The 23,020-nt window shown below is 55.1% G+C and overlaps 3 protein-coding genes across 4 annotated transcripts; 1 reads left to right on the top strand and 2 right to left on the bottom strand.

Moving 5' to 3' along the window:
• The first annotated feature begins 16 nt into the window (after nucleotides 1-16).
• On the top strand, nucleotides 17-2,555 carry CRB3 (crumbs 3, cell polarity complex component). 2 transcript variants are annotated; one of them, XM_023764631.1, is made up of 4 exons: nucleotides 17-545; nucleotides 1,220-1,287; nucleotides 1,791-1,934; nucleotides 2,261-2,555. In XM_023764631.1, exons 1-4 carry the CDS (start codon nucleotides 515-517, stop codon nucleotides 2,330-2,332), a joined length of 315 nt encoding a protein of 104 aa, XP_023620399.1. In that variant the 5' UTR covers nucleotides 17-514; the 3' UTR covers nucleotides 2,333-2,555. The 2 variants fall into 2 exon arrangements, with proteins under 2 accessions (XP_023620399.1, XP_006101180.3); XM_006101118.3 differs by having other exon boundaries at nucleotides 26-451.
• Nucleotides 2,556-2,784: 229 nt separating this feature from the next.
• DENND1C (DENN domain containing 1C) lies at nucleotides 2,785-11,628 on the bottom strand. Its single transcript, XM_023764632.1, has 23 exons — nucleotides 11,524-11,628; nucleotides 10,419-10,483; nucleotides 10,280-10,323; nucleotides 10,121-10,170; nucleotides 9,829-9,948; nucleotides 9,681-9,750; nucleotides 9,182-9,253; nucleotides 9,022-9,087; nucleotides 8,846-8,899; nucleotides 8,634-8,744; nucleotides 7,668-7,768; nucleotides 7,529-7,574; nucleotides 7,300-7,401; nucleotides 7,094-7,219; nucleotides 6,165-6,269; nucleotides 5,358-5,448; nucleotides 5,228-5,268; nucleotides 4,950-5,021; nucleotides 4,296-4,340; nucleotides 4,119-4,226; nucleotides 3,850-3,917; nucleotides 3,491-3,698; nucleotides 2,785-3,388 (listed from the first exon to the last, which is right to left on the bottom strand). The coding sequence occupies exons 1-23, from the start codon at nucleotides 11,538-11,540 to the stop codon at nucleotides 2,840-2,842; spliced, it is 2,331 nt and encodes a 776-aa protein (XP_023620400.1). The 5' UTR covers nucleotides 11,541-11,628; the 3' UTR covers nucleotides 2,785-2,839.
• Nucleotides 11,629-16,582: 4,954 nt separating this feature from the next.
• TUBB4A (tubulin beta 4A class IVa) lies at nucleotides 16,583-20,585 on the bottom strand. Its single transcript, XM_006101114.3, has 4 exons — nucleotides 20,184-20,585; nucleotides 19,546-19,654; nucleotides 19,329-19,439; nucleotides 16,583-18,225 (listed from the first exon to the last, which is right to left on the bottom strand). Exons 1-4 carry the CDS (start codon nucleotides 20,238-20,240, stop codon nucleotides 17,168-17,170), a joined length of 1,335 nt encoding a protein of 444 aa, XP_006101176.1. The 5' UTR covers nucleotides 20,241-20,585; the 3' UTR covers nucleotides 16,583-17,167.
• Between the last annotated feature and the right edge of the window lie 2,435 nt (nucleotides 20,586-23,020).

A 23,020-nucleotide genomic window follows, 5' to 3' on the forward strand; every position in this document is an offset into this window, starting at 1 on the left:
GGATCGATCGAGGAAGCAGACCGGGACCTGAGCGAGATCAAAGACGCCCGGCCAGTAGGGAGGCAGGTCGCGCCGCCGCCCTCTCCCTACCCCTTCCCTTTCCAGAGCCTAGGAATGCACTTCCCCGAGTTAATTTTTAATCTCTCACCTCTGGCGGCGGGGCGGGGCGGGGCTGGACTCCCGGGTGCCCTGGCGCGGGTCGCCCCTCCCTGGGCCTGCGCCGGGGTCAAGCCTCCTCCCCCACGCCCTGGCCTTTCTCCGTCTCCCGCCCGCAGGTGCCAAGTCGTAAGTACCTCTGGCCCGAGATGCGGTAGGAGCGGCGCGCAAGAAGCCCTGTCCCTGGTGCCACCAGCCTATCTCCCCAGGCCCATGGCGAGTCCCAGCCTGGGGCTGCTCCTGGCGCTCGGCCTGCCGCTGCTGCCGGCCCGCTGGGGCCGGGTCTGGGGGCAAAGTAGGTACCGGCGGGGGCGCTGGGGACCCGGGACACCGAGAGGTCAAGAACTGGGGAGCGGGCATGGAGTGCCTTGGGGGCAGCAGTTTACAAGGTCAGGGCTGGGGATTTTGAATTCCTAAGTCCTTCCTTGGACGGGTCGCAGTTGGTCTAGAATTCCTGAGTTCCTGATTGGGGTGGAATTATGAGCTGGAGGCAGAGGAGGCCTGCATATCTGAGTCTCTGTGGTTGAGGTGTTTTGGGCTGTCTGGGAGCCTGGAGGAGGCCTGCCTGCCTGGGGCTCTGAGTCCAGGATGACCACCAGGCTGGCCATATGGGTGGACCCAGCCATTCAGTTCTTCCAGTTTCAAGAGCCTGGGGTGGGGATGGGGGTGGGAGCGGGAGCGGAATCAAATAGATACTCCAGGGAAAAGCAGGATCTGTCCAGATCTTTCAGAGCCAAGAAAAGGCCAGGTAGGTGGGGGAGGGGAGAGGAGGGGACAGTTGGGCTTTGACACCATCTTGTCATAGCCCCCAACTCAGCGCTAACTGCAAACTACTGTGGGTGGATTCCTCACTGCTGGGCTCCACTGGGCTGAGGGTGGCCAGAGTAGCAGTACAGCTGGCCTGGCTCCGACATGCAGAGCACCCACAGTCAGAAGAGCAGAGTTCTAACGGGGGTGGGGGTGGGGGTTGAGGGCAGGGGAAATCCCCAAGGAAGGGGGCAGATGTGCCAGGATGGGAGTGATAGATGGAGCTTCATTTATTCTCTCTACCACTTCCTCACAGCATTGGACCCCACTGCATACGAGAATAGCACCACTACCACCCCATACCCCAGCTTCAATGGGGCCCTGGTGAGTTGGGGGGTATATATGGCATGAGGGCAGCAGGGATTCTATTCAGGATGCTATCCACAAGTAGCAGGTGGAGGGGCCTAGATCCCCAGAGGTGGCAGGCCAGGATGGGGGTTGGCATTGGAGAACCCCAAGTGTGAGAGATCAGAGTATCAACATGACAATTAGGGAGAGCCAGGGGCCCAGACTGGGGAGACCCAGAACCTCAGGAAGGGAGTGGATGGTGGCACGTGCAGTGGGTCAGGAGCCCTATAGGCCTCTCGGGAGGAGGGGGGGAATAGCTTGGAACCCAGATGTGACGGGTGCTTGGAAGGGGGACCCCAGACATGGCAGGTGTGGGGGACTGGGAGCCCCAAATGTGATAGATGGGGATCAGGTGGAAGAACCAGATCACCAAAAGGAGCAGGGGTGTGTGGGGGGATTAGGAACCTGGGATGCTTCTAAGGTGGGGGCAGACAGGATCCCCAGATTCAGGGAAGTCACACCTGTCCCCTGTCTCGCAGTCTAAGGAGGCCACCACTGCCATCATCGTGGTCTTCTCCCTCTTGGCTGCCCTGCTTCTGGCCGTGGGGCTGGTGCTGCTGGTGCGGAAACTGCGGGAGAAGCGGCAGACAGAAGGCACCTACCGGCCCAGCAGTGAGGAGCAGGTGGGTGCCCGAGCGCCACCACCCCCCAACCTCAAGCTGCCTCCTGAGGAGCGGCTCATCTGAACGCTGGGGTCCGCCACAACCACCACCACTACCCAGGACTGCCTAGCACCTGCTCCCACACAGCATCCACCACCGAGACACGAGCCCACGATGGCTCAGTTGGACTTTGGGGCCATGGGGCACCTGCCGGGCGGGCTCTGCGAAGCATGTCGCCTCTGCATGACTCTGCCTGCAATTGGGGGTGCCGGTGCTAGGGACCCGCCTTTCTGCTTGCTGCACCGTCTCCACACAGGCCCGACAACCCCCCTCTCCTTTCCTTTCAGTTCTCCCACGCAACCGAGGCCCAGGCTCCCCAGGACTCCAAGGAGAAAGTGCAGGGGTGCCTGCCCATCTAGGTCCCCTTCCTCTCTTCATCTCCCTCCCTTGCTGTGTGACCTTGGGGGAAGGCTGATCCCTCTCTGAGCCTTCAAAACCTGGGCTTAAGAATAGAAGGGGAAAAGGTGCTTCAAAACTCTGCCCCTGAGGGCAAGGGAGGGTGGGGATGCTGACATTTTATATATATATATATATAGTGTAAAATTGGTAGTGAGATATAATAAAACTTTTTTTTGAACTGGTGGAGGCAGAAATTAGCCTAGATGGAGGAGGTAAATGCAGGGCTCATAGGCCGTGGAGGATGAATTGCAAGGTTTCGAGGATCTTAGGGGCTGGGAGGGTTTCCTGGAAGGGAGGCTTTTCACTACCATTTGGAGCCAGCAGGAGGCTGCCCCAGTGGGGAAGGTGGTGGATGGGATGGGTTTAGGAGCAGAGAGAGGGCCCCCAGGTAAACTCACCAGGAAAAACCAGCTTTGGGCTCTTGAGACTTTATTGCGAGAATGGCATCTCCTCCAGATGCCTGGTCCTTAACCTTCAAAACACTTTTTAAGCTCAGCAACTCTGGGCCGGTTCCTGGCCTGGGGCTCCTGCCGGTTGCTAGCGGGCACAGCAGGGGCTCTGGGGCTCTCTGGGAAACCGAGATCTGAGGTAGAGTCAAAGGTTGGAGATGTCCAGGTGATATCTGAGTTGGGCTTTGTGGGTAGCAGAGGGTGGGGGCTCTCTGGAGGGCTGGGCTGGGTGGGCACTGTGGAGAGCCGGGAGCAGGAGCTCTTCTCGCCTCTGGGCTCTCCCGCGGCCTCGTGGAGAGGGGAGAGAGGTGGGGTTTGTCGATGGGGCTCTGTGAGAGAGGATTTGAGGTCCCCGCTGCTGCTTGGGTCTGCAGAAGCTGTTAACGATTGGGTTGAAGAAGTGATTTCTTGGCTGGCCTCTGAGAGAGTGAGGTTCTTTGAGGACCTGGTGGTATCCGGAGGCTGGGGGTTTTGCAGAGATGGCAGGCCGGCAGGCAGGGACTGGGAATGGGGTTCTGGGGGGTCCTCCTCATCTGGCTGCCACCTTTGTCTTCCTGGTAAGTTAGGCTGGATGGGGGGGGGGGTGGGGAGATTAGCAAGTTGCTGGACTTTAGAGGGGGAGGGGGTGGCAAGTTGGGTGGGCAAGTGGGAGAGGACTGGAGGGCTCACCAGGCTGAGGCAGCTGTCCAAGTCCTCTCTGTGGCAGCAGTCTAAGCTCTGGCTGGGCCGCAGGCTGCCTGTCCTTGTGGCTCCCGTGCTCAGACTGTCTAGTATCTCACTCAACAAATCCAGTTCTTCCCCAGACCCCAGGAAGCTGCTGTCCAGAGCTTCCTCTGCCCAGGAGTCCTGGGTAGCCTCAGGGCTCAGAGGGGGTGTCCTGTGTGAGGTTAGGCAGCCTCAGATATCTGCCCCCAACCCCCAGCTCCAGTCTGGTGGCTCTGGCAGGTTTGAAATTTGGGGATCATCTTCCCCATTAGTTCTGGCCTCCCACTTACAATATTGCCCCCTCTCCTGCCTTTGAGCCTTACCTCTCCCCCAGGGACTCAGAAGGTCTCTCTTCTTGCCGGTGTCTCCTGCTGGGGCGAAGGGGCCGGTTCTGCAAAGGACAGGTTTGGAGGGGTGGGGCCCCAGGAGCTAGAGTCAGGGGAGCTGTGTGAAGGAGGGTGAGTGTGAAGCGGGCATCAGGTACTGGGGTACACGAGGAGGGAGGCAAGTTGTCTAGATGGAGATCGAGGATGGGTGGAGGACTTGGTGATAATTCCAGGTGTGTGTGTGGGGTGGAGGCGGGGCATCTTACCTGTCCAAAGTGCTGGGTGATAGGCAGGCGCTGCTGCAGGTGATCTGAGCGACTGGTGAGGGAGAAAGCCCTGAGGGAGCCCCCCCTCTGCAGGCTAGAATCCCTATCCTAGGAAGAGGTTGGATGAGCCAGGAGCCCCTTTCTCCATTCCCCCCACCCCTTGGCCATTAGCTTTACCTTGTACATCAGGAGGCTCTGCATTCCCTTCAAGCCACTCTTGGCCTATGGAGGAGCCAAAAAAAAAAAAAAAATTAGATTTGAGGTGATTTGACACGGGACATTTGAGAACTCAGCCCCCTGTTCCCTAGAACAGTGGAGTCTGCCATCTATTCATGTTTATGTCTCACAAATGTATTCACAATTCCCCATGCATCACCTAAGGAGTCAATACACACTCTCGCCCCTTGACTAATACAAAAGGACTGTTCCTGGGGGAAAGAACCCCCAGATGAAATGGGGAGTGGCAAAAACAGAACATCATAAAAATGTGTCCGTGTTCAAAAGCCGAGTGAAGAATAAAATTGAATGGACAATTTGGAGCTGCAGAAGTTGGCCCCAGGAAACGGATTTGGGAGAAAAACCCCAAAAGGATAGCGGGTTTTGCAGTGTCTGAGAAAGACAAAACAAACGGAAAAACCCAATGAATCTTGGTTGCCAATTTTAAATAGGAAAGAAATCCTGACAAACATGAGAATAGTGAATGGAAAATGAAAGTGGGAAAAGTTGTTAATGGTTTAACTGCTGATTCAGTTGATAAAAACGTGCACTTTAAATGTGGGGTTAAAATGTCCTCTGTCACCCCAGTAAACGGCCTGTCTAGCCCAGCCTCACCGAGCGGTACATGTTTCTGACAGTTGGTTGGGTCTTGGCCTTGACGGAATGCAGGAGGGCACCACCACCTTTCTGGAGAGAGGGCCAAGGGAGAGAGGTGTGGGCATCTGGGGTTACCCCAGGACCCACCTCACTCCAGGATTGTGTGACCCCCAGACAAGCCCTTCTCCCTTTCTGAGCCTCAATTTCTTCACCTCTATAAATGAGTAAAATGATGACCCTACTTGGGGACTGTTGTGGGATTAAATTAATCCAATAATAAACAAGGTGTTCAATACCTTTAGGTTGTCTGCCCAGAGCTGGTAGGAGCGAAGGGTGCCTGGAGTGAGGAGAGAGCGTGGTCATGGCAGGCATGCTCAGGCTGGAGGGCTGCTGGGGTAGGGACTCCGGGCTAGATTCAGGGCTCACCTGAGGAGGCCCCACTGCAGGTGATCTCCTGCTCAAACAGATCTGAGAACCCCTCTCCCGTGTTAAGCCTCTCCAGCCGGCCATCAATGAACTGGGGATGGGAGAAAGGATCAGAGTCGCATCTGAATGTAAGGACTAGGAGTCCTCTCGCCCTCAGGAAGTAAAAGTCATTCCTGACCGGCTAGGGGCCAACCCACAGGACCCAGGAGGTCTGGAGGCCACCTTTGGAAGCCAGAGGTCCAACCGCCTCCTATAGCCCCAGGTCAGGACCTGTTATCAGGGACCAGACCCCGCCCCTCCCAGGGACCCGGAAGTTAGATTCTGCCACTTCGGACCGACCCACCTCTCAGTGACTCTGGAAGAGGTTGACCCCACCTTCAGGGACCCTAGAACCCACTCCCGCGCTGAAGGATCCTGGAGTCCAGCCCACTTTCCTCCAGGAACCCAGGAGTCCGATCCCGCTCCAGCCTTCTCCCAGGTACCCCAGAGTCCCGGCCCGCCTCCTCCTTCCTCCCAAAGGATGTGCGCATCTGGACACGCCCAGAACTTCTGAAGACGGCACGGACTCCCACCCTGATCCTGGAACTTGGTCCCACCCTTATTTCCCCAGGGACCAAGGAGTAGATTTTGTCCCTTAGGAAATCAGGACGGGAGCTCTCAACTTTAAGAAACCTAGTTCAGTTCTGTCTCCCCAATCTGAAGAGGGAGATTCCGCCAGACCGACTCTAGCCCCGCCCACAGTACCCAGGCGTGGCGTCCCTAACCCCGCCCCCCAGGTCCCAATCCCGCCCTTGGGCTCTGGCGCACCTGTTTGAACAGCTGCAGGTGCACAGCCCGCCGGTGGAAGGCCTGCAAGGGAGCCCCGGGCTTCTGGGCCAAGAAGGCTTCTTCACTGAAGGTCACAGGCTGGCCCTGGAAGAAGGATCCTCGTCCTGAGCTCCCGGAGGCTCTCCTGGACACCAGCTGCCTCCCTTACTCTACCATCTATCTATGTAGCAAATGTTGATTGAGCGCCTGCTGTATGCCTGCTCCTGTGCAGGACCTGGTGAGTCAAGGGGGGGATTTGGGCTTTTACCCAGAGGGAGGTGGGAGCCCTAGAGGGCAGAGGAGGGAGGAGACCTGACTTGGGTGCTCACAGGTGACTTCTGGCCGCTTCAGGGAGGACAGACTATGAGGGTGAGGGTGGGAACCGGGGAGAGGGGACTCATCGGGGAGGCAAGCACACTTATCTAGGTGAGCAATAATGGGGACCAGACCAGGTTGGAGACAGATGATGGGGAGAAATGGGCAGATTCCAGATGTGTTGTTAAGGCAGCCAACAGGAACATCAGATACTTAAAATGATAGAATTTCCCCCTCCCTCAAGTTTTTATAGAATAGTGGGAAACTGAGGGAGGGGGTTGAAAGTCAGCAGATCAGAGTCCTGGGTTTAACACTCACCTACCACAGGACTTCTCCAAGCCTCAGTTTCTTTACATGTAAAATGGGACCATAATGGCACCTATCTCATAATACTGTCACGAGCATTAAATGAGATAGTAATAGTAGAACCTAGCATTTGAATACTCGTGATGTGCCAGGCACTATCCAAGCATTTTACTCACACCATCTGTTTGGGTGGGTACTATCTGGATCTCATTTTATAGATGAGCAAACAGAGGCATAGAGTAAACACTCTAAATGATATTATCTTCCAGGGTCCACTAGGCCTCCTCCTCAGCATCCCCCCTGCTCACCGGGCTGCAGATCAGCGCATCGCGGTACCCCCCAAAGAGCAGTGCCTGGGCTTTGAGGAAAAGACGGGACACCCCTTCTCCTGGGGCCAGCGCGACCTTTTTTAGCCTCAGCCTCAGCAGGGACACCTGGAGGACAAGGGAGCGCGCTGAGTGGGTGGGTTTGGGGCCTCCCTCTCCCAGACGCTGGGGGAGGGGGTGATACTGACCACATCGGGAGGCAGCGCCTGCACGTCGTCGAAGGGCGTCTCTAAGATATTGGAGTCCACGTTCATCATCACGACATCTTCCAGGCCTTTCTCCAGCACTCTCTGTGTTGGAGGGTGGTAGGGGGACCGCAGCTCAGAGTCCGAGGAACCCTGGCGGGGGAGGGTATCTGGGGATGCAGAGGGAGGAGAACTCCGCCCGTCCTTGCAGTCCATGGCCGCTCCCACTGACCTCTGTGAGACTGGCGTGGACTCCGATGAGGTAGGGCATGGGAGCGCTGCGGACGACCCGAGGGAGCAGGGTCATGCAGGCCCTACGCCCTGGACCCCAGCCCCCCAGGCCCGGCCCCTCCCCAGACTCCGCCCCTCACCAGCAGTAGTCCAGCAGGTGCGGCGGCAGTGTGGGGATCAGCACGTGCTCCCATTGCATGGGGTACAGGAGGGCACAGGACGCGTGGACGCACGAGGTCAGCTGGGGACGGGTGGGTACTGTGGATTCAGGGCCTGGACCCCCAGCTTCAAGAACCCTCTCTGGGGTGGTTCAAGAACCCTCTTGCAGCTCCATTTCCCACCCACCTCACCTTACCCACCCGCTGCTGGGTAAGAGGTGAAAAGTCACACCCCTTTAGGAAGCAGGTGGAGACCTAGAATTTGGCAAATTACAGTGCTTGCAGCAGGTGGCGCCAGGAAAGACAGGTCAGGTAAGAGGTGCTCACTCAGGGGGAGGGGCTTCGAGTGGCCTACGATTCAGGGCAAGTCCTAGGGTTCGGGGCTAATATGCAACCCTCCGGGATCCCTCTTCTTAGGGGTAGAGCTGTGACTAAGCCCACTAGCTTAGGAGTCAATACAAACTTGTTGTCCCAACAAGGCGGAGGTAACAGAGTCGCCCTAGCCCCGCCTCTAGGGGTGGAGCCACGACTCAGCTCCACTGACCCTACCCCTAAAGAGGCGGAGCTAAAATTTACCTTCCTTGGTCCTGCCCTAGGGGTGGAGTCAGCGTTCAGCCTCCACGACCACCCTCCCTGCCCTTAGGGGCCGAGCTGGAATTTAGCGCTCCCGGATCTCGCCCTCCTGAGGGGCGGAGCCAGTGGGTGGAGTCTGGACTCCGCATTCCCAAAGAGGAGCTTGCAAACGGCAGCTCGACGCCACCCACGCTGACTCCCCCCCACCGGAGTGGAGCCAGCGTTCAGCTCAACCCTGACCTTCACAGGGGCAGAGCCAGGACTTTGCCCTCGGTGACGCCGGGTGAGGTTAGAGTAGGAATCCGCCCCCGTCGTCCCGCCCCCAGGGACGAAGCCCGGTCCCGGCCCCTCCCGCCCGGCTGGCCCCTGCCTCACGGTGCTCAGCTTGCTGGCGGTCAGCAGGACCCTCCGCTCGGCCAGGAGCGCCGCGAACAGCCCCACGATGTTCTCATCGGTCACCGCCACCACCAGCTCGGTTAGGTTCCTCTGAGGGACAGAGAGGAGCGCTGGGCGCCAGGGACGACAGGATCTGGCAGTCCCTGCGGATTTCGGGACCTCTTCCCGCCCCCTCGGAGGAGTCCACTCACGTTCTCCGGAATGGATGGCAGGCGGCCGGAGTCAGGGGCCACGAAATAGGAAAGCTGGTGGTGGTGGTGGGAGGGGGTGGGGTGGGGGGTGGGGAGGAGATTGGCGAGGGGACCGATTAATCAGGGGTTGGCTTCACCTGGGAGCCCAACCTTCCAGGGTCCCCAGCCCTGCTCACCGGCCTGATGTTCCCGGGGGCTGGGGGCATCCTGCCGGGCACACTGGGGATCGTCACTCCGCTGCCCTGAGGGAGACGTGTGTCTGTGTGGTCCTCAGAGCTGGGGGGCTGCCTCCCCATCCACCTGGGGTCCCATGCCCAGGGGTTCGGAGCTACTCACCAGCTCCACGGAGGCCTGGGTCTCTGGCAGGGTCCGCTGCAGCAGGTTTAGAAGTTCCTCGACCTCCGAGACCTGGGTGGGGGTGAGGTGTTTGAGTCAAAACCTAGCCGGTTTGGCTCAGTGGATAGAGCGTTGGCCTGCGGACTGAAGGGTCTTGAGGTCCGGGTTCGAGTCCGGTCTAGGGCACATGTCCGGGCTGCAGGCTCAATCCCTAGTGGAGGGGGGGGGGGGGCGTGCAGGAGGCAGCCAATCAATGATTCTCTCTCATCATTGATGTTTCTATCTCTCCTCCCTTTCTCTCTGAAATCAATAAAAATATATTTTTTTAAAAAAAGAGAAGAAAAGGTAGGTTGGGGATTCTGAAGGTCTTGGCTCAAGCTGGGTGTTCTGAGAGGAGCCCAGGGCTCCCGTCTGGCCTGTGAGTTCTGAGCAGGGCTGGGGGCTTGTGGGGTGGGGGGCCTATGGTTCCCGCGGAATAGGGGGGGGGGGCTGGTCTCACTTGGTCCTGAGCCAGGAGGTCTCCCACTGTGTTCAGCAGCTTGTAGAACACCTCAAACCAGGGATGGTGGCTGTAGAGAGAGGAAGCGGGTTCCATGAAGTGCTCCTAGGTCGAGGCTCCCCCCCAACCCCTGCCCCATAGTTCACACCTGAGGATGCAAAGACAACTGTGGGCACCGGCCCTTAGGCGGCAGAAACCAAATCTACGGGTGCCGGTCAGGTCCGTGAGGGCGAAGGTGAAATGCTGTACCGCAGGGCTGGGAGGCTCCCTGGAGGTGGAAAATGCTCAGAGACTGGGTCCCAGCTCCTTCAATCCCCCCGCCCCCCAAGTACTCCTAATACTGTGTCCATCATCTGGGGCCTAGTTGTTAGGGCCCCTGATTCCCTGGGTGTCTGAGTCCTTAGGTCCACAGGTCGCTGGCTGTCTGCTTTCTTCCATACCTTTCCACATCAAAAGGGAAGCAGAATTTAGGCACCATTTGCATAGCTTCCTGGGGGTGAAAAAGAGCACACACTGTGTGGCCACTCATTTTGGACCCCACAACCTCCCGCAGGGGGACTGACCCTGGTCCCAGGGGAGCAAGGAACCAGCCTGCATACCTGGTCCCTGAAGTCTGGGGGGAACTGCCGCAGAATGGGGGGATCTGCAGGGAGAACAGGCCTCTACATTCAGGGTCTCTACATTCAGGGCCCCACCTTCCATCTCCACTCTCCTCCCCCGATGTCCTCCCCCACTCACCCTCCTGTAGGGAGGCAGGGCAGGCTGCTTCGAAGAACCAATCAAACACGGCAGGGGGACCCTCTCTGTGGGACAGGAAAGGGCTTAGTGGGTCCATGGACTTGCTTCTGTGTGTGGTTGTATCTGCACATGTGTGACTGTGTGTGCCTGTGTGACTTGTGCGACTGTGTGTGCATGACTCCCAAGGGTTTGTGGCAGTGATTGTGTAGATTGTACGACTGGGTGTGCATGGAATGGTGTTAATCGTGTGTGTGTGTGTGTGTGTGTGTGTGTGTGTGTGTGATTCTATCTCATGTTGGCCTGAAAGGATGAGGCTGTCCAGTGTATGTCAGGTAGGACTGCGACAGTGTGATCAAGCCAAGCCAGTGTGAGGGTGAATAAGTCCATGTTTTCTTGTGTGGCTGTGAGTGTGACTGGGTAGATGTGCGAGCATTGCTCTGGTTTGAGAGCAAGAGGCCCTGCCTGTGCATCTCTGTATGTGAGACTTCATGAGGCCCCAGGGGCTGACCTCAAATTTCACACCAGAGAGAGGACAGCATGCCCTCCTACTTCTGTGAACCCTGCAGTCTACGTCTACCTCCCTTGTCCCCTGCTTCCGCCCACTACGCAAAGGATGCAGAGACTTGTGCTTAGGGAGAGAGATAGTGAACCAGGAGGCAACAGAAGAAGAGGATGGGGGCTGACTACAGACACACGGTCCCTCACCTGGAGACCCCCAACACTTCACCCTCATGTTGATACAAGTCCTGCACAAGCACTTGCACACTGGGACACACAATCCTCCCTCATTCTGCTGACACAGAAACTATGATATACCAAGAGGTGAGGTGCTCACTCAGCATTACAAACTTAGTCACATAAAGGCGCAGGTGTGGGGTTGGGGGGAGAGAGGAAAGAAAGGGTGGGGGAGGGACTGCGAGTGGTCTGAGTGTGTCTGAGAGTGGAGTCCATATTCTAAGCCAGCTGAGTCCAGCCTTGATTCAGGCCACCTGCCCCTGTGGCTCTGGCCTCCTCCCCACCCTGCCCCAGACCCCCTCCCCTCGGCCCCAGCCCAAGCCTGGTCTAGAAATCTTGGTCTAGAGGATGGGGGAGGGGATGTTCTTACTCAGCTCTGGATTCCATGGTCCCTGTTGGGCAGGCCCGGTGGGGCCCTTTCCCCAAGGGTTCTGGGGGCCCGTGCTTGCTCGGGCCTGGGCCCTGAGCCGGCTCAGCTTCCTGTGTGGCGGAGAGAGGAAGTTTAATGGGTGACGTCCCCGGAGGTAGGCCCCTGCCCCCACCCACTTCGAGAAAACCAGGCATCCTGTCTCCTAGCCCTTCCTCGTGATGGGTGGGCAATGGGTGGCTCAGAGGCCAGACCCCAGTCCCATCCTGCCAGGCCAGGCCAGGCCAGGCCACCTGTGGTCCCTGCTATCATACCCAATCCTTCCCCTCTCTGTGCAGCCCATGATTCAGTTTGCCTAAAGTACTTCCTCTTCCCTCAACTCTTCTTTCCTTTGGTCCATCTGCACCAGCTATTCCTTGTCGGACCACCAGAGGGAGCTGGGCCGCAGAATGGACACAGGACACCCCAGAATCAGACAACCAACTGTGGTCAGAACACAGGCACAAACACTTGACAGATAACACACATGCAGCCAGAAGTGACTGACGCAGACAAACAGACCAGAACAGTCACAGACTTTAGACAAACACAAAGATACCAAGGCGTTCAGGCAGGCCACAGTCATGGACACAAACCCACAAGCTCAGAGGGGCAACCACACAAGGAGCAGTCCTCACCCAGACAGGTGATAGATGCAGAGAGATAACACAAGGATGCAGCCATAAACAGTTCCAGACAGGGCAACAGACAGATGGGCACACATACAGAGATCACAGCTGTCAATGCAAGCAAGATAATAGAGAAATAGACTCAGAAGACAGACAGAAATACATAGAGCACAGGCATAGCTAGAGCAGTAACAAAGGGACAGACAAGGTCAGGGCTCAGCCACAAGTCAGATTCACAGCCAGACAGTTATGTGCATGGAGAGAGACACAGTTGGGCACACCCAATCAGAGCTGCAGACTTAGAAAGAGACAGACACATAGGCATACAGATGCCGTGTTGAAACACAGGGGTCCATAGACAAACTTTCAAACCTGAATCAAGCTTTTGATATGTTCTGTTATTATGAAAGGCAGGTCAGGTAAGTGGTTAAGGGAATGATTTTGGAGACAGAGAGACCTGGGTTCAAGACCTGATTCAGTTCTTTAGTGTCTATGTGATCTTAGGCAAGTCATTTGATCTCTATGTATTAGTTACTATTGCTGTGTATTAAATGTCCCTAAGTTAGTGGTTTGAAAGAATACACATTTATGATTTGACAGTTTCTGTGAGGACCAGGGCTATGGGCACAGCTTAGCTGGGTCCTCTACCACAGAGTGTCTCAGCTATAATAAAGGGTATCTGTTGAGCTGTGGCTAGCCATTCACACATGTGGGGAAAAGAAATAGTAGAAACAGGTTGTGCAAAGGCCCTGAGGTTGAATCAAGCTTGATATGATTGAGCACATGAGGAAGGTCACTGTGACTTGACTGAAGAAGGAGCTCTTTGAAAACTCCCTGTGTGACTGCTGGCAGGATTTAGTTCATTGTGGATTGTTGGACTGAGGGTCTCAGTTCCTTGCTGGCTGTTGGCCAGGCTGCCCTCAGTTCATTGCCATGTAAACCTTCCTAACACGTTGCTTGCTTTACCAACTCGAGCAAGCTGAGAAGTCAATGGAGTTCATCAAGACAGAAGTCACAGCTTTTTGTAATCCAATCTCAGAAGGGACATTGCATCACCTTTGCCATAACTTGTTGGTTAGAAGCCACTGCCAGGTCCAGCCCACACTCAAGGGGAGGAGATCACACAAGGGCATGAATGGAGGAAATGGGATCATTGGGGCCATCTTAGAAGCCATCTCCACACTCTCTGTGTCTTTGTTTCCTCACTTTGATATGAGGAAAACAGAACTCTTACTTACCTACCAGTGTGGCATAAAGTCATTCATTTGCTTGCTCATCCATTCAACAAATAATTACTGAGGGCCTGTGCTGTGTCAAGCTGTTCTAGGCATGTGTTGACCAAGGTAGATTCCTGTCCTCATGAATCTTACATTTCAGTTGGGAGGTAAGGGGACAGACAAAAGAAACAAGTATATAAACAGATAAGTGATTCAGAGCTAATGGGAACTAATTTAGAGTCGCCAGGGAGGCTGCTCAAAGGAGATAGCATTTGAACTGAAACCTGTGGGTGAAAAGGGGCTAGGCCATTCACACTTTTGAGGAAAAGGAATAGTAGAGACAGGCTGTGCAAAGGCCCTGAGGTTGAATCAAGCTTGATATGATTGAGCACACGAAGAAGGCCACAGCTTATTGAGTGAGAGGGAGGGTGATGGGGAGCAAAGACAAAGGTGAGAGTTTGGGTTTCAATCTGAGTGAGCCTGAAGGCATGGGGCAGTTTGGAGTAGGGAATAGACAAGTTCTTATTTGCATGTAAAAGCTCATCTGGCTGTTGCGGAAGGAGGATACACTGTAGGGGCAGGGGTGGCAGGAGGGGTTATCTGTATGAACAATTACGGTGGCTTAGATCAGAGTATAGACAGGTGGATAGAAGAGGTCAGGACACAGTTTGAAGACAGAAACAATGGACTCAGCAAAAGATAGGAAGAGTGTGCTGGGTGTGGGAAACAAGGAATCAAAGCTGACTCCTAGATTTGGGGTTTGGGTGAGAGGACAGCGCTGCTTATTGGGAAAAGGAATGTTTTAGGGGTAGAATAGGGAGTTATTTTGTGGCCACATTAGGTTGGAGATGCCAAAGACAGCCAAGTTCATTGCCTAGTCCACTGTCTGCTCCTCCACCCAGTGCTGTGCTGGGCCTGCTCAGATGAGGGTTGCTGTGGGCTGGATATCCAGGCTGCCTTTCTCACACTTCTCCTGCCTCCTGCCTGCCTGTGGTGGGGCCCAGTGGTGGTGGTGGTGGGTGGGGGAAGGCTGGGTCACAGCATAGAGTGTGATGGGAATGGTTAATTGGCTCTCAGTATCCCTCCTTTCTTCTTTCTCTTCCTTCTGGTTTGCCTCCCTTTGTACTGCAGAAGCTGGGAAGAACCACATTTCCTAGACTTCTTTGCAGCTCTGGTTTTGGATGCAGATTCTACCAACTAGAAATGCTTGAGAGATTGGAAGATAGAAGTGAGGTACACCTCCCCTCCTCTGTGTGTGTGTGTGCGTGTGTGCGTGTGTGTGTGTGTGTGTGTGTGTGTGAATCTGATGGATATTTAATTAACTTTATATTCATGTTAGTTGATTTTTGCAGAGCACTCCAGTGGACCTATCTTCAGCTCTGCGGGGTCTTGGGAGATGTTCTTGAACTTAATTAATGGCTCTGATGGCAGCCTGCTGGCTCTCCACCTTTCTCACTAAGCAGAGGAAGCAGCTCTCTAGTGGTCAGCTTTGTGCTGTGCCGGCCTATTCCCGGGCTACTCAAAATGTGGTCTCATAGGCAGACTCACCTGGGAACTTGTTAAAAATGCAAGGTCTTGCCCTGACCGGTTTGGGTCAGTGGATAGAGGGTCAGCCTGTGGACTGAAAGGTCCCAGGTTCGATTCCAGTCGAGGGCATGTACCTTGGTTGCGGGCACATCCCCAGTAGGAGGTGTGCAGGAGGCAGCTGATCGATGTTTCTCTCTCAGCGATGTTTCTAACTTTCTATCCCTCTCCCTTCCTCTCTGTAAAAAATCAATAAAATATATTTTAAAAAATGCAAGGTCTTGGGCCCCACCCCCCAGGCCTGCTGAATCAGAAACTCTAGGGTGGGGCCTAGGAAGCTGTGTGCTAGCAAAGTGTTCCTGGTGATTCTTTTGCACACTGAAGTTTAAGAAGCACTTGCTTACAGCCCACTCTCTCAGTCCCTCCAACGGTGTTGTAATTCTTATATTAAATTCCTTTCTGCTTAATGTGCCTAGAACGGTCCCTACACTGAACTCTAGGCAATAAAGAGTTCTAGACTTAAACTGTCAGGCTTTGAACCCCCGTTCACTGCTTCATAGTCATGGGACCAAAGTGTAATTTCCAAAGATGGCTACAGCCTTATATCTCCCACCCCACATGCTCTTGGGGGATCTTGCCTCTCTGCACTCCAGAGGTGTGTGTAGAGTTTACATCCCACTCCCTTGAACATGGACATGACTTTGAGGAGTCCGGAGGACACCAAGTGACTCCTGAAGCTAGGTCAGAAAAATGCAATGCATTTTGCTTGCTCTCCTGGGATGCTTGCTTTTGGGGACTGCTGTGAGGAAACCCAAGCAGACTATGGAGAGGTACTGATGCCCTAATTCTATCTGCCCCTGTTGCATCCCCAGATGACAGTTGGCATTAACTTGGCAGCCATAGGAGTGAGCCACCCTGAAGTAAATCCCTCAGTTGAGATTCTCTAGCTGATGCCACGGGGAGCAGAGACAAGCTGCCTTTCCAAGCCCTGCCCAAATCACAGATTTGAGAACTAAATAAATGACTGTTGTTGTTTTAAGCCCCTAAACTTTTTGGGGATAGTTACACGAGAAAAGCTAATGGATATGTTTTGTATCTCTAAATCTTGGTTGGAAAGAAGACAAAAGCTCAGATCTTACAGGGTTCGTGTGAGAGTTACATGAGATGAGACATGTCAGGACATCGAAGTGCTCCATCCGTGTTAGCGACTGTTATTCTGATAGGACTGTCCCTTGATGCTAGCTCCAGGTTGCCATCTCCCCAGTGCCCTTCCCTAAAGACTCCCCTTCTGCTTTCCATACTTGCTAGATGCCCACAGAAAATGGCAACAGCTCCATTGCCAAGCACTCCTTGTGCCAGGCACTATGCCGATAAGAGCTCCTCAAATCCTCACAAACATTCCTGGGGTGTGTGGGGGGGGATCATGGGGCAAATATACAATCCCATTTTACAGGTGAGCAAATCGAGGATCAGAGAGCACAAGTGCTTACTCAACACCACACAGTTAGTGGCATAGCCCCGTCTGACTCTAGAATTTCTGCCCCCTTTCTTCCTCCCCAGATTAGATGTCCCTTCAGCACCCATCTCCATCCTTTAGGGGGAGCCCTTGCTTGTTGGCCTTCCCACAGGGAGATGGAAAATGCACTCAGCAGAAACATGGCAAGACAACAATTTATTTATTGAGGGTGAGCCAGAGGGAGGAGGTGGGGCGGGATGGGGGCACAGCCTCTCTTGTCCACATGTTCCAGGGCTGCTTCTCCCCACACAGCTGCCCTCCACCAGCCCTGGAAAGCCAAGGTCAGTTGGAGTTGAGGGGAGTGAGTTCAGGGATAAAACAGGGGGCTTACAGAAGCCAGAGAGCAGGTGGGGTCAGAGGGTGGTGGGGTCAAAGGTGAGGCAAGGTCGGAGGTGAAGGGAGGCTCAGAGGGCGAGGGGGTCGAAAGTAGACTGGGGTTTATTTGTTTGGGAGTGCATTGGGGTGGTGGGTAAGGTCATAGGTGAAGGAGAGGTCACGGAGAAACAGGGTTCATGGAGTTAAATGTGGGCCAAAGTGGGGCTCAGGGGTCGAAGGTCAGCTGAGGTCAGGGGAGAAGTCAAGGTTGTAGGGTCAGAGGGTCAGAGCTGAGTCAGGCTTGGTGGTGCTGCAGGGTTCTCAGGGGCCCAAGAGGAGCTCTAAGGGGTCAAAGGTGAGCAGCCCAGCGGGGGTGGGGGCAGACAGGGGTGAATGAATGAGGTGGTCTAGGCCACCTCCTCCTCGGCCTCCTCCTCAAACTCGCCCTCCTCGGCCGTGGCGTCCTGGTACTGCTGGTACTCGGACACCAGGTCGTTCATGTTGCTCTCGGCCTCGGTGAACTCCATCTCGTCCATGCCCTCGCCCGTGTACCAGTGCAGGAAGGCCTTGCGCCGGAACATGGCGGTGAACTGCTCCGAGATGCGCTTGAACAGCTCCTGGATGGCCGTGCTGTTGCCGATGAAGGTGGCTGCCATCTTCAGGCCCCGCGGCGGGATGTCGCACACGGCCGTCTTCACGTTGTTGGGGATCCACTCGACGAAGTAGCTGCTGTTCTTGCTCTGCACGCTCAGCATCTGCTCGTCCACCTCCTTCATGGACATGCGGCCCCGGAACACGGCGGCCACCGTCAGGTAGCGGCCGTGGCGCGGGTCGCACGCGGCCATCATGTTCTTGGCGTCGAACATCTGCTGGGTGAGCTCGGGTACCGTCAGGGCGCGGTACTGCTGGCTGCCCCGGCTGGTCAGCGGCGCGAAGCCGGGCATGAAGAAGTGCAGGCGGGGGAAGGGCACCATGTTCACGGCCAGCTTGCGCAGGTCGGCGTTCAGCTGGCCGGGGAAGCGCAGGCAGGTGGTGACCCCGCTCATGGTGGCGGACACCAGGTGGTTGAGGTCCCCGTACGTGGGGGTGGTCAGCTTGAGGGTGCGGAAGCAGATGTCGTACAGGGCCTCGTTGTCGATGCAGTAGGTCTCGTCCGTGTTCTCCACCAGCTGGTGCACGGACAGCGTGGCGTTGTAGGGCTCCACCACCGTGTCCGACACCTTGGGCGAGGGCACCACGCTGAAGGTGTTCATGATGCGGTCGGGGAACTCCTCCCGGATCTTGCTGATGAGCAGCGTGCCCATCCCGGATCCCGTGCCCCCGCCCAGCGAGTGGGTCAGCTGGAAGCCTTGCAGGCAGTCGCAGCTCTCAGCCTCCTTTCGGACCACGTCCAGGACGGCATCGACCAGCTCCGCGCCCTCCGTGTAGTGGCCCTTGGCCCAGTTGTTGCCGGCTCCGGACTGGCCTGAGAGGGAAGGGAACGGGACACACGGGCCGTTGTGGGAAGAACCTCCCCAGCCCCTCCCCCAGCCATCCTAGTGGTTGAACAATAATGACAAAATTATTATTATAGATAACATAAATTATTATAATTTTGTTGTGATGATTATTCATTGTCCTTGCCCCTCCCTTCAGCTGTTCCCTCTGTCTTGTACATCCTTCCTGCCTTTCCATGCCCTAATCATCTTTTAGGCCACAGACATTAATAACAATAATGATCGTGAAAACAACAAGTGCTTTATTTACCTTTTTCTCGGTGCTGGGCATTGTTCTAAATCCTTTACACATATATATTTTTAAAATATATTTTATTGATTTTTTACAGAGAGGAAGGGAGAGGGATAGAGAGTTAGAAACATTGATGGGAGAGAAACATTGATCAGCTGCCTCCTGCACACCTCCTACTGGGGATGTGCCCTCGACCAAGGTACATGCCCTTGACCAGAATCGAACCTGGGACCCTTCAGTCCGCAGGCCGACCCTCTATCCACTGAGCCAAACCGGTTAGGACTAAATCCTTTACACATATTAATGGCTTTGAGCCACACAAGCTTATGAAGTAGATTTTTTGTCCCTATTTTAAAGATGAGGAGATGAGCACAGAGAGACTGCCCAGAGTCACCCAGCTGACTGGATCAGTGCCTGAGCTTTACTTGCTTATATTGCCATCCTCCCTCTGTCCACCAGGGTGCCAGCTCCAGGGAAGAGAGCTTTGTCTGTTTTGTTCTCATGTGTATCCCACTGGGGATACAGTAGGACCCGCACGCAGTAGGTGCTCAATAAATATGTGTAGAATGCATGAAGTGGCAGAACCGGGGTTTTCATGCAGGAAGCCTTCCCTTCCTACCCCCACCCACCCCCACCCACCCCACCCACCCCTGCCACAGTATCAGATGCCTCCCCTGGGCTCCCACAGTCGCCCGGCTGGCTGTCGCCAACACAGTCCTGACTGCCCTCTCCGCCTCCCCCCCTGGGCTGTGGGGCCTGTGGTGGTGAGTTTTCTCTAAGCATTTGGAAGTGAACGGAGCGAGGGGGCTTCCCTGCCTGTACTCCATGCCTGGCACTCACCGAACACAAAGTTGTCAGGCCGGAAGATCTGGCCAAAGGGGCCGGAGCGGACGGAGTCCATGGTGCCTGGCTCCAAGTCCACCAGCACGGCTCTGGGCACGTAATTTCCTCCTGCCAGGAAGCAGATGGAGGTCAGCTGGGGTGAGCGCCAGGAACCAGCGTGCAGTCCCCCCACGTCCTTCCCACCCCCACTCCAGAAGGTGCCCCTGCATCCTACCTGTGGCCTCATTGTAGTATACGTTGATTCTCTCCAGCTGCAGGTCGCTGTCCCCATGATATGTGCCCGTGGGGTCGATGCCATGCTCGTCACTGATCACCTCCCAGAACTAGAGGGGCGGTGGTGGGGGGGTAAGAACCAGTAGAGAGGGAGAGGGGATCCAGGCCTGCCCTGACCTCCATCTTCTGGGCTCAGGACCGCCAACCACCTCCCTGCCTGCCACTTGTCCCCCAGCAAGGTGAACGGGGGCCCTACAGGCGTGGTGGGAGGCAGGGATGAAACAGCAAGAAGGGAGAGGTGGGGGCAGGGTGAAGCAGAGTCGCCAGCCAAGACTGCTGGTGTCAGTGCACCCTGGCTGCAGCCAGCGCGAGAGTCTGGGACTCTTTGTGCGTGTGCAGGGGACAGTGGGCCAGCTGTGAAGCCAGCTGTGGCCAGCAGACAGAAGGCTGGTCCCCACCCCCATTGGCCTCTTTGTTCCCAGCCTGGTCCAGCCCCCGCGCCCCCTCCCTCACCGTCCCTGGGGTGCTGGCCTCCTGGAGACCCCGTTGGCCAAAAGGCCCAAGGTCGGGAAGCTCCGCAGAGTTCAAGGGCCCCGCTCCACTGGTCTCAGCCACCTCCCGGGCCGGTTCCCCGCGCACCTTGGCCCCAATCTGGTTGCCGCACTGGCCGGCCTGCAGGTGCACGATCTCGCGCATGGCGGTGGCGCTGCTGGCGGACGCGGTGGTGGTGGTGGCGCTGATGCTGGGAGCTGTGGTGGCGGGGCAGGAGGTGGACGCGGTGGCGGCGGCGGCAGCGACGACAAAACACGGTCCCCGAGTCCCCCCGCGTGCCTCTATAAGAAAGGGTGGGGCCCGCGTCACGGCCTGTCACCGGCCCGCTCCGCCCCCTGGTCCCGCCCTGGGACAGAGCGGGCGGGGGTGGAGGAAGCCAGCCACCTGGAGACCTCCCGGGGTACGCGCTGGGGCTCTCCAGGGCCCCGTGCGCCCCCACCCCGGGCCTTGGCGGGGAGACCCGTCAGGCGCTATCAGCATCTTCTACTCCCCCCGCTCCCCGCCCCCAGCCGGGTCTGGCGACTCGCGTTTTGCAGAGATTGGGCGGGGGAAGGGAGAGGCCGGGTAAACAAGCATGGAGACATCCTGTTCTTCACCCCTACCTCCCCCCCGCACCCGGGCCCGGGAGGCCTGCCTCAGTTTCTCTGTCCGAACCATTCCATGTAGGTACCCTTCCTAGAACCCTTTAATTACTGGGAGGACTTCTTGTGGGCTCAAACTGGTGGCTCCCGAGTTGCGATTTGTCTTGGAGAGGGGGAGGGCGATAGGTTCTTGGAGGACTTGAAGCTGCATAGTCAGTAAAACCAGATTTTCCTTCCATGTTTCCTGGGAGTGTTTGTGGAAGCTGATGGAGGCTTGCGCCCCCCCTGGACACTTCTGCTGGGCCTTGGGTTTGTAGCAGGCGGGGTCACCCTAGCCTTGCCCGGGTTGGAACTTCAGGGATTAAGACTTAGAGCTGGATTTCAAGGGGGAGGGGGAATGGTGAGCTTTGGGGACTGCTTTGCTTTCTTCAGATGGGCCCCTCTCTGCTCCAGTGTTATAATTTATTACAAGCTAGTACCCTACCTTTCACAGTTCCTGTTGGCCATATGACCTTGCCTGGGCAGCTTTGCCTCTGTGGCTGAATTTTCTCATCTGCCAGACAGGCAGTCAGGAATGCCCACCCCCCAGTCCCGTGGGGAAAGTCAGATGCAATGGCCCAGTGAGTAAGATGGCCCCGGTTTCCCCTCACACAGAGTAAACAATAAATTGTAGCTATTAGTATTACAATTATTATCAGGGGCAGTACAAAACTTCCTGTGATGTCCCTTAAGTGAAGGCCAGATCTCTTTTTTTTTCTTTTGTTAATCCTCATGGAGGATATGATTTTTATAGAGTGGAAGGGAGGGGGAGAGAAAGAAACATTGATATGAGAGATATATCCCTTGGTGCCTCCCGCATGTGCCCTGCCGGTGTAGGGATCAAGCCTGCAACTGAGGTACATGCCCTTGACCAGAATTGAACCTGCAACTCTTCAGTCCATGGGCCAACACTCTAACCAGTGAGCCAAACCGGCTAGGGCCAGACCCCTTTTCAAAAATTATTATTGTTATTATTTTTAAATCTTTATTGTTGAAAGTATTACATATGTCTTCCTATCCCCTATTCACCCCTTCTAGCACGCCCCTGCCCCTGCCTTCACCACCGTCTTATCTGTCTCCATGAGTTATGCATTATGCATGTATGCATACAAGTTCTTTGGTTGCTCTCTTCCCACCCACCCCTTCCTTCCCTCTGAGATTTGATAGTCTGTTTCATGCTTCTATGTCTCTGGATCTATTTTGTTCATTAGATTCCACAGATGAGTGAGATCATGTGATACTTGTCTTTCTCTGACTGGCTTATTTTGCTTAGCATAATGCTCTCCAAGTCCCTCCACACTGTCTCAAAGGGTAAGGGATCCTTTTTTTACTGCTGCATAGTATTCCATGGTGTAAATGTACTACAGTTTTTTAATCCACTCATCTGCTGATGGGCACTTGGGCTGTTTCCAGATCTTAACTATTGTAAATTGCACTACTATGAACATAGGGGTGCATACATTCTTTCTGATTGGTGTTTTAGGTTTCTTAGGGTATATTCTTAGAAGTGTGATCACTGGGTCAAATGGCAGTTCCATATTTAATTTTTTGAGGAAACTCCATACTGTTTTCCATAATGGCTGCACCAGTCTGCATTCCCACCAGCAGTGTACTAGGGTTCCCTTTTCTCCACATCCTCGCCAGCACTTGTCATTTGTTGATTTGTTAATGGTAGCCATTCTGATAGGTTTGAGGTAATACTTCATTGTTGTTTTAATTTGCATCTCTCTGATGATCGGTGCCTTTGAGCATTTTTTCATATGTCTCTTGGCCTCTGTATGTCCCCTTTGGAGAAGTGTCTATTTAGGTCCTTTGCCCATTTTTAAATTGGATTGTCTTCCTTTTGTTAAGTTGTATGAGTTCATTGTATATTTTGGATATTAACCCTTCATCAGATGTATCATTGCCAAATATGTTTTCCCATACTGTGGGCTCCCTTTTCATTTTTTTTGATGGTCTCTTTTGCTGTACAGAAGCTTTTTAAAAAATATTTTTATTGATTTCAGGGAGGAAGGGAGAGGGAGAGAGTGATAGAAACATCAACGATGAGAGAGAATCATAGATTGGCTGCCTCCTGCACACCCCCTACTGGGGATCGAGCCCGAAACCTGGACATGTGCCCTGACCAGGAATCAAACAGTGACCTCCTGGTTCATAGGTTGATGCTCAACCACCGAGTCACACCAGCAGGGCCAGACTCCTATTTGATGGCAGCCTCCAGTTCTGCCATCCAGAAACCCCCATCCTTGCCTCCTAGGGCTTCCCGCCATTGAGTCAGCCACTTCAGCCATATGGATGGTCCTT

The sequence above is a fragment of the Myotis lucifugus genome, unplaced genomic scaffold (assembly GCF_000147115.1).
Source record: "Myotis lucifugus unplaced genomic scaffold, Myoluc2.0 scaffold_341, whole genome shotgun sequence".
NCBI lineage: Eukaryota > Metazoa > Chordata > Mammalia > Chiroptera > Vespertilionidae > Myotis > Myotis lucifugus.

Excerpts from the sequence above, each read along its gene's own strand:
- TUBB4A (XM_006101114.3), bottom strand. The coding sequence starts at position 20,240 with ATGCGCGAGATCGTGCACCTGCAGGCCGGCCAGTGCGGCAACCAGATT. Across the intron at positions 19,655-20,183 it reads GCAACCAGATTGGGGCCAAG|TTCTGGGAGGTGATCAGTGA; the intron begins GTGCGCGGGGAA and ends CCGCCCCTCTAG. Across the intron at positions 18,226-19,328 it reads GCCTGACAACTTTGTGTTCG|GCCAGTCCGGAGCCGGCAAC; the intron begins GTGAGTGCCAGG and ends CTTCCCTCTCAG.
- CRB3 (XM_006101118.3), top strand. The coding sequence starts at position 115 with ATGCACTTCCCCGAGTTAATTTTTAATCTCTCACCTCTGGCGGCGGGG. Across the intron at positions 452-1,219 it reads GGGCCGGGTCTGGGGGCAAA|CATTGGACCCCACTGCATAC; the intron begins GTAGGTACCGGC and ends ACTTCCTCACAG. Across the intron at positions 1,288-1,790 it reads CCAGCTTCAATGGGGCCCTG|TCTAAGGAGGCCACCACTGC; the intron begins GTGAGTTGGGGG and ends CCTGTCTCGCAG.
- DENND1C (XM_023764632.1), bottom strand. Across the intron at positions 9,088-9,181 it reads CCCAGGCCTCCGTGGAGCTG|GGCAGCGGAGTGACGATCCC; the intron begins GTGAGTAGCTCC and ends CGTCTCCCTCAG. Across the intron at positions 8,745-8,845 it reads TGCCATCCATTCCGGAGAAC|AGGAACCTAACCGAGCTGGT; the intron begins GTGAGTGGACTC and ends TCTGTCCCTCAG.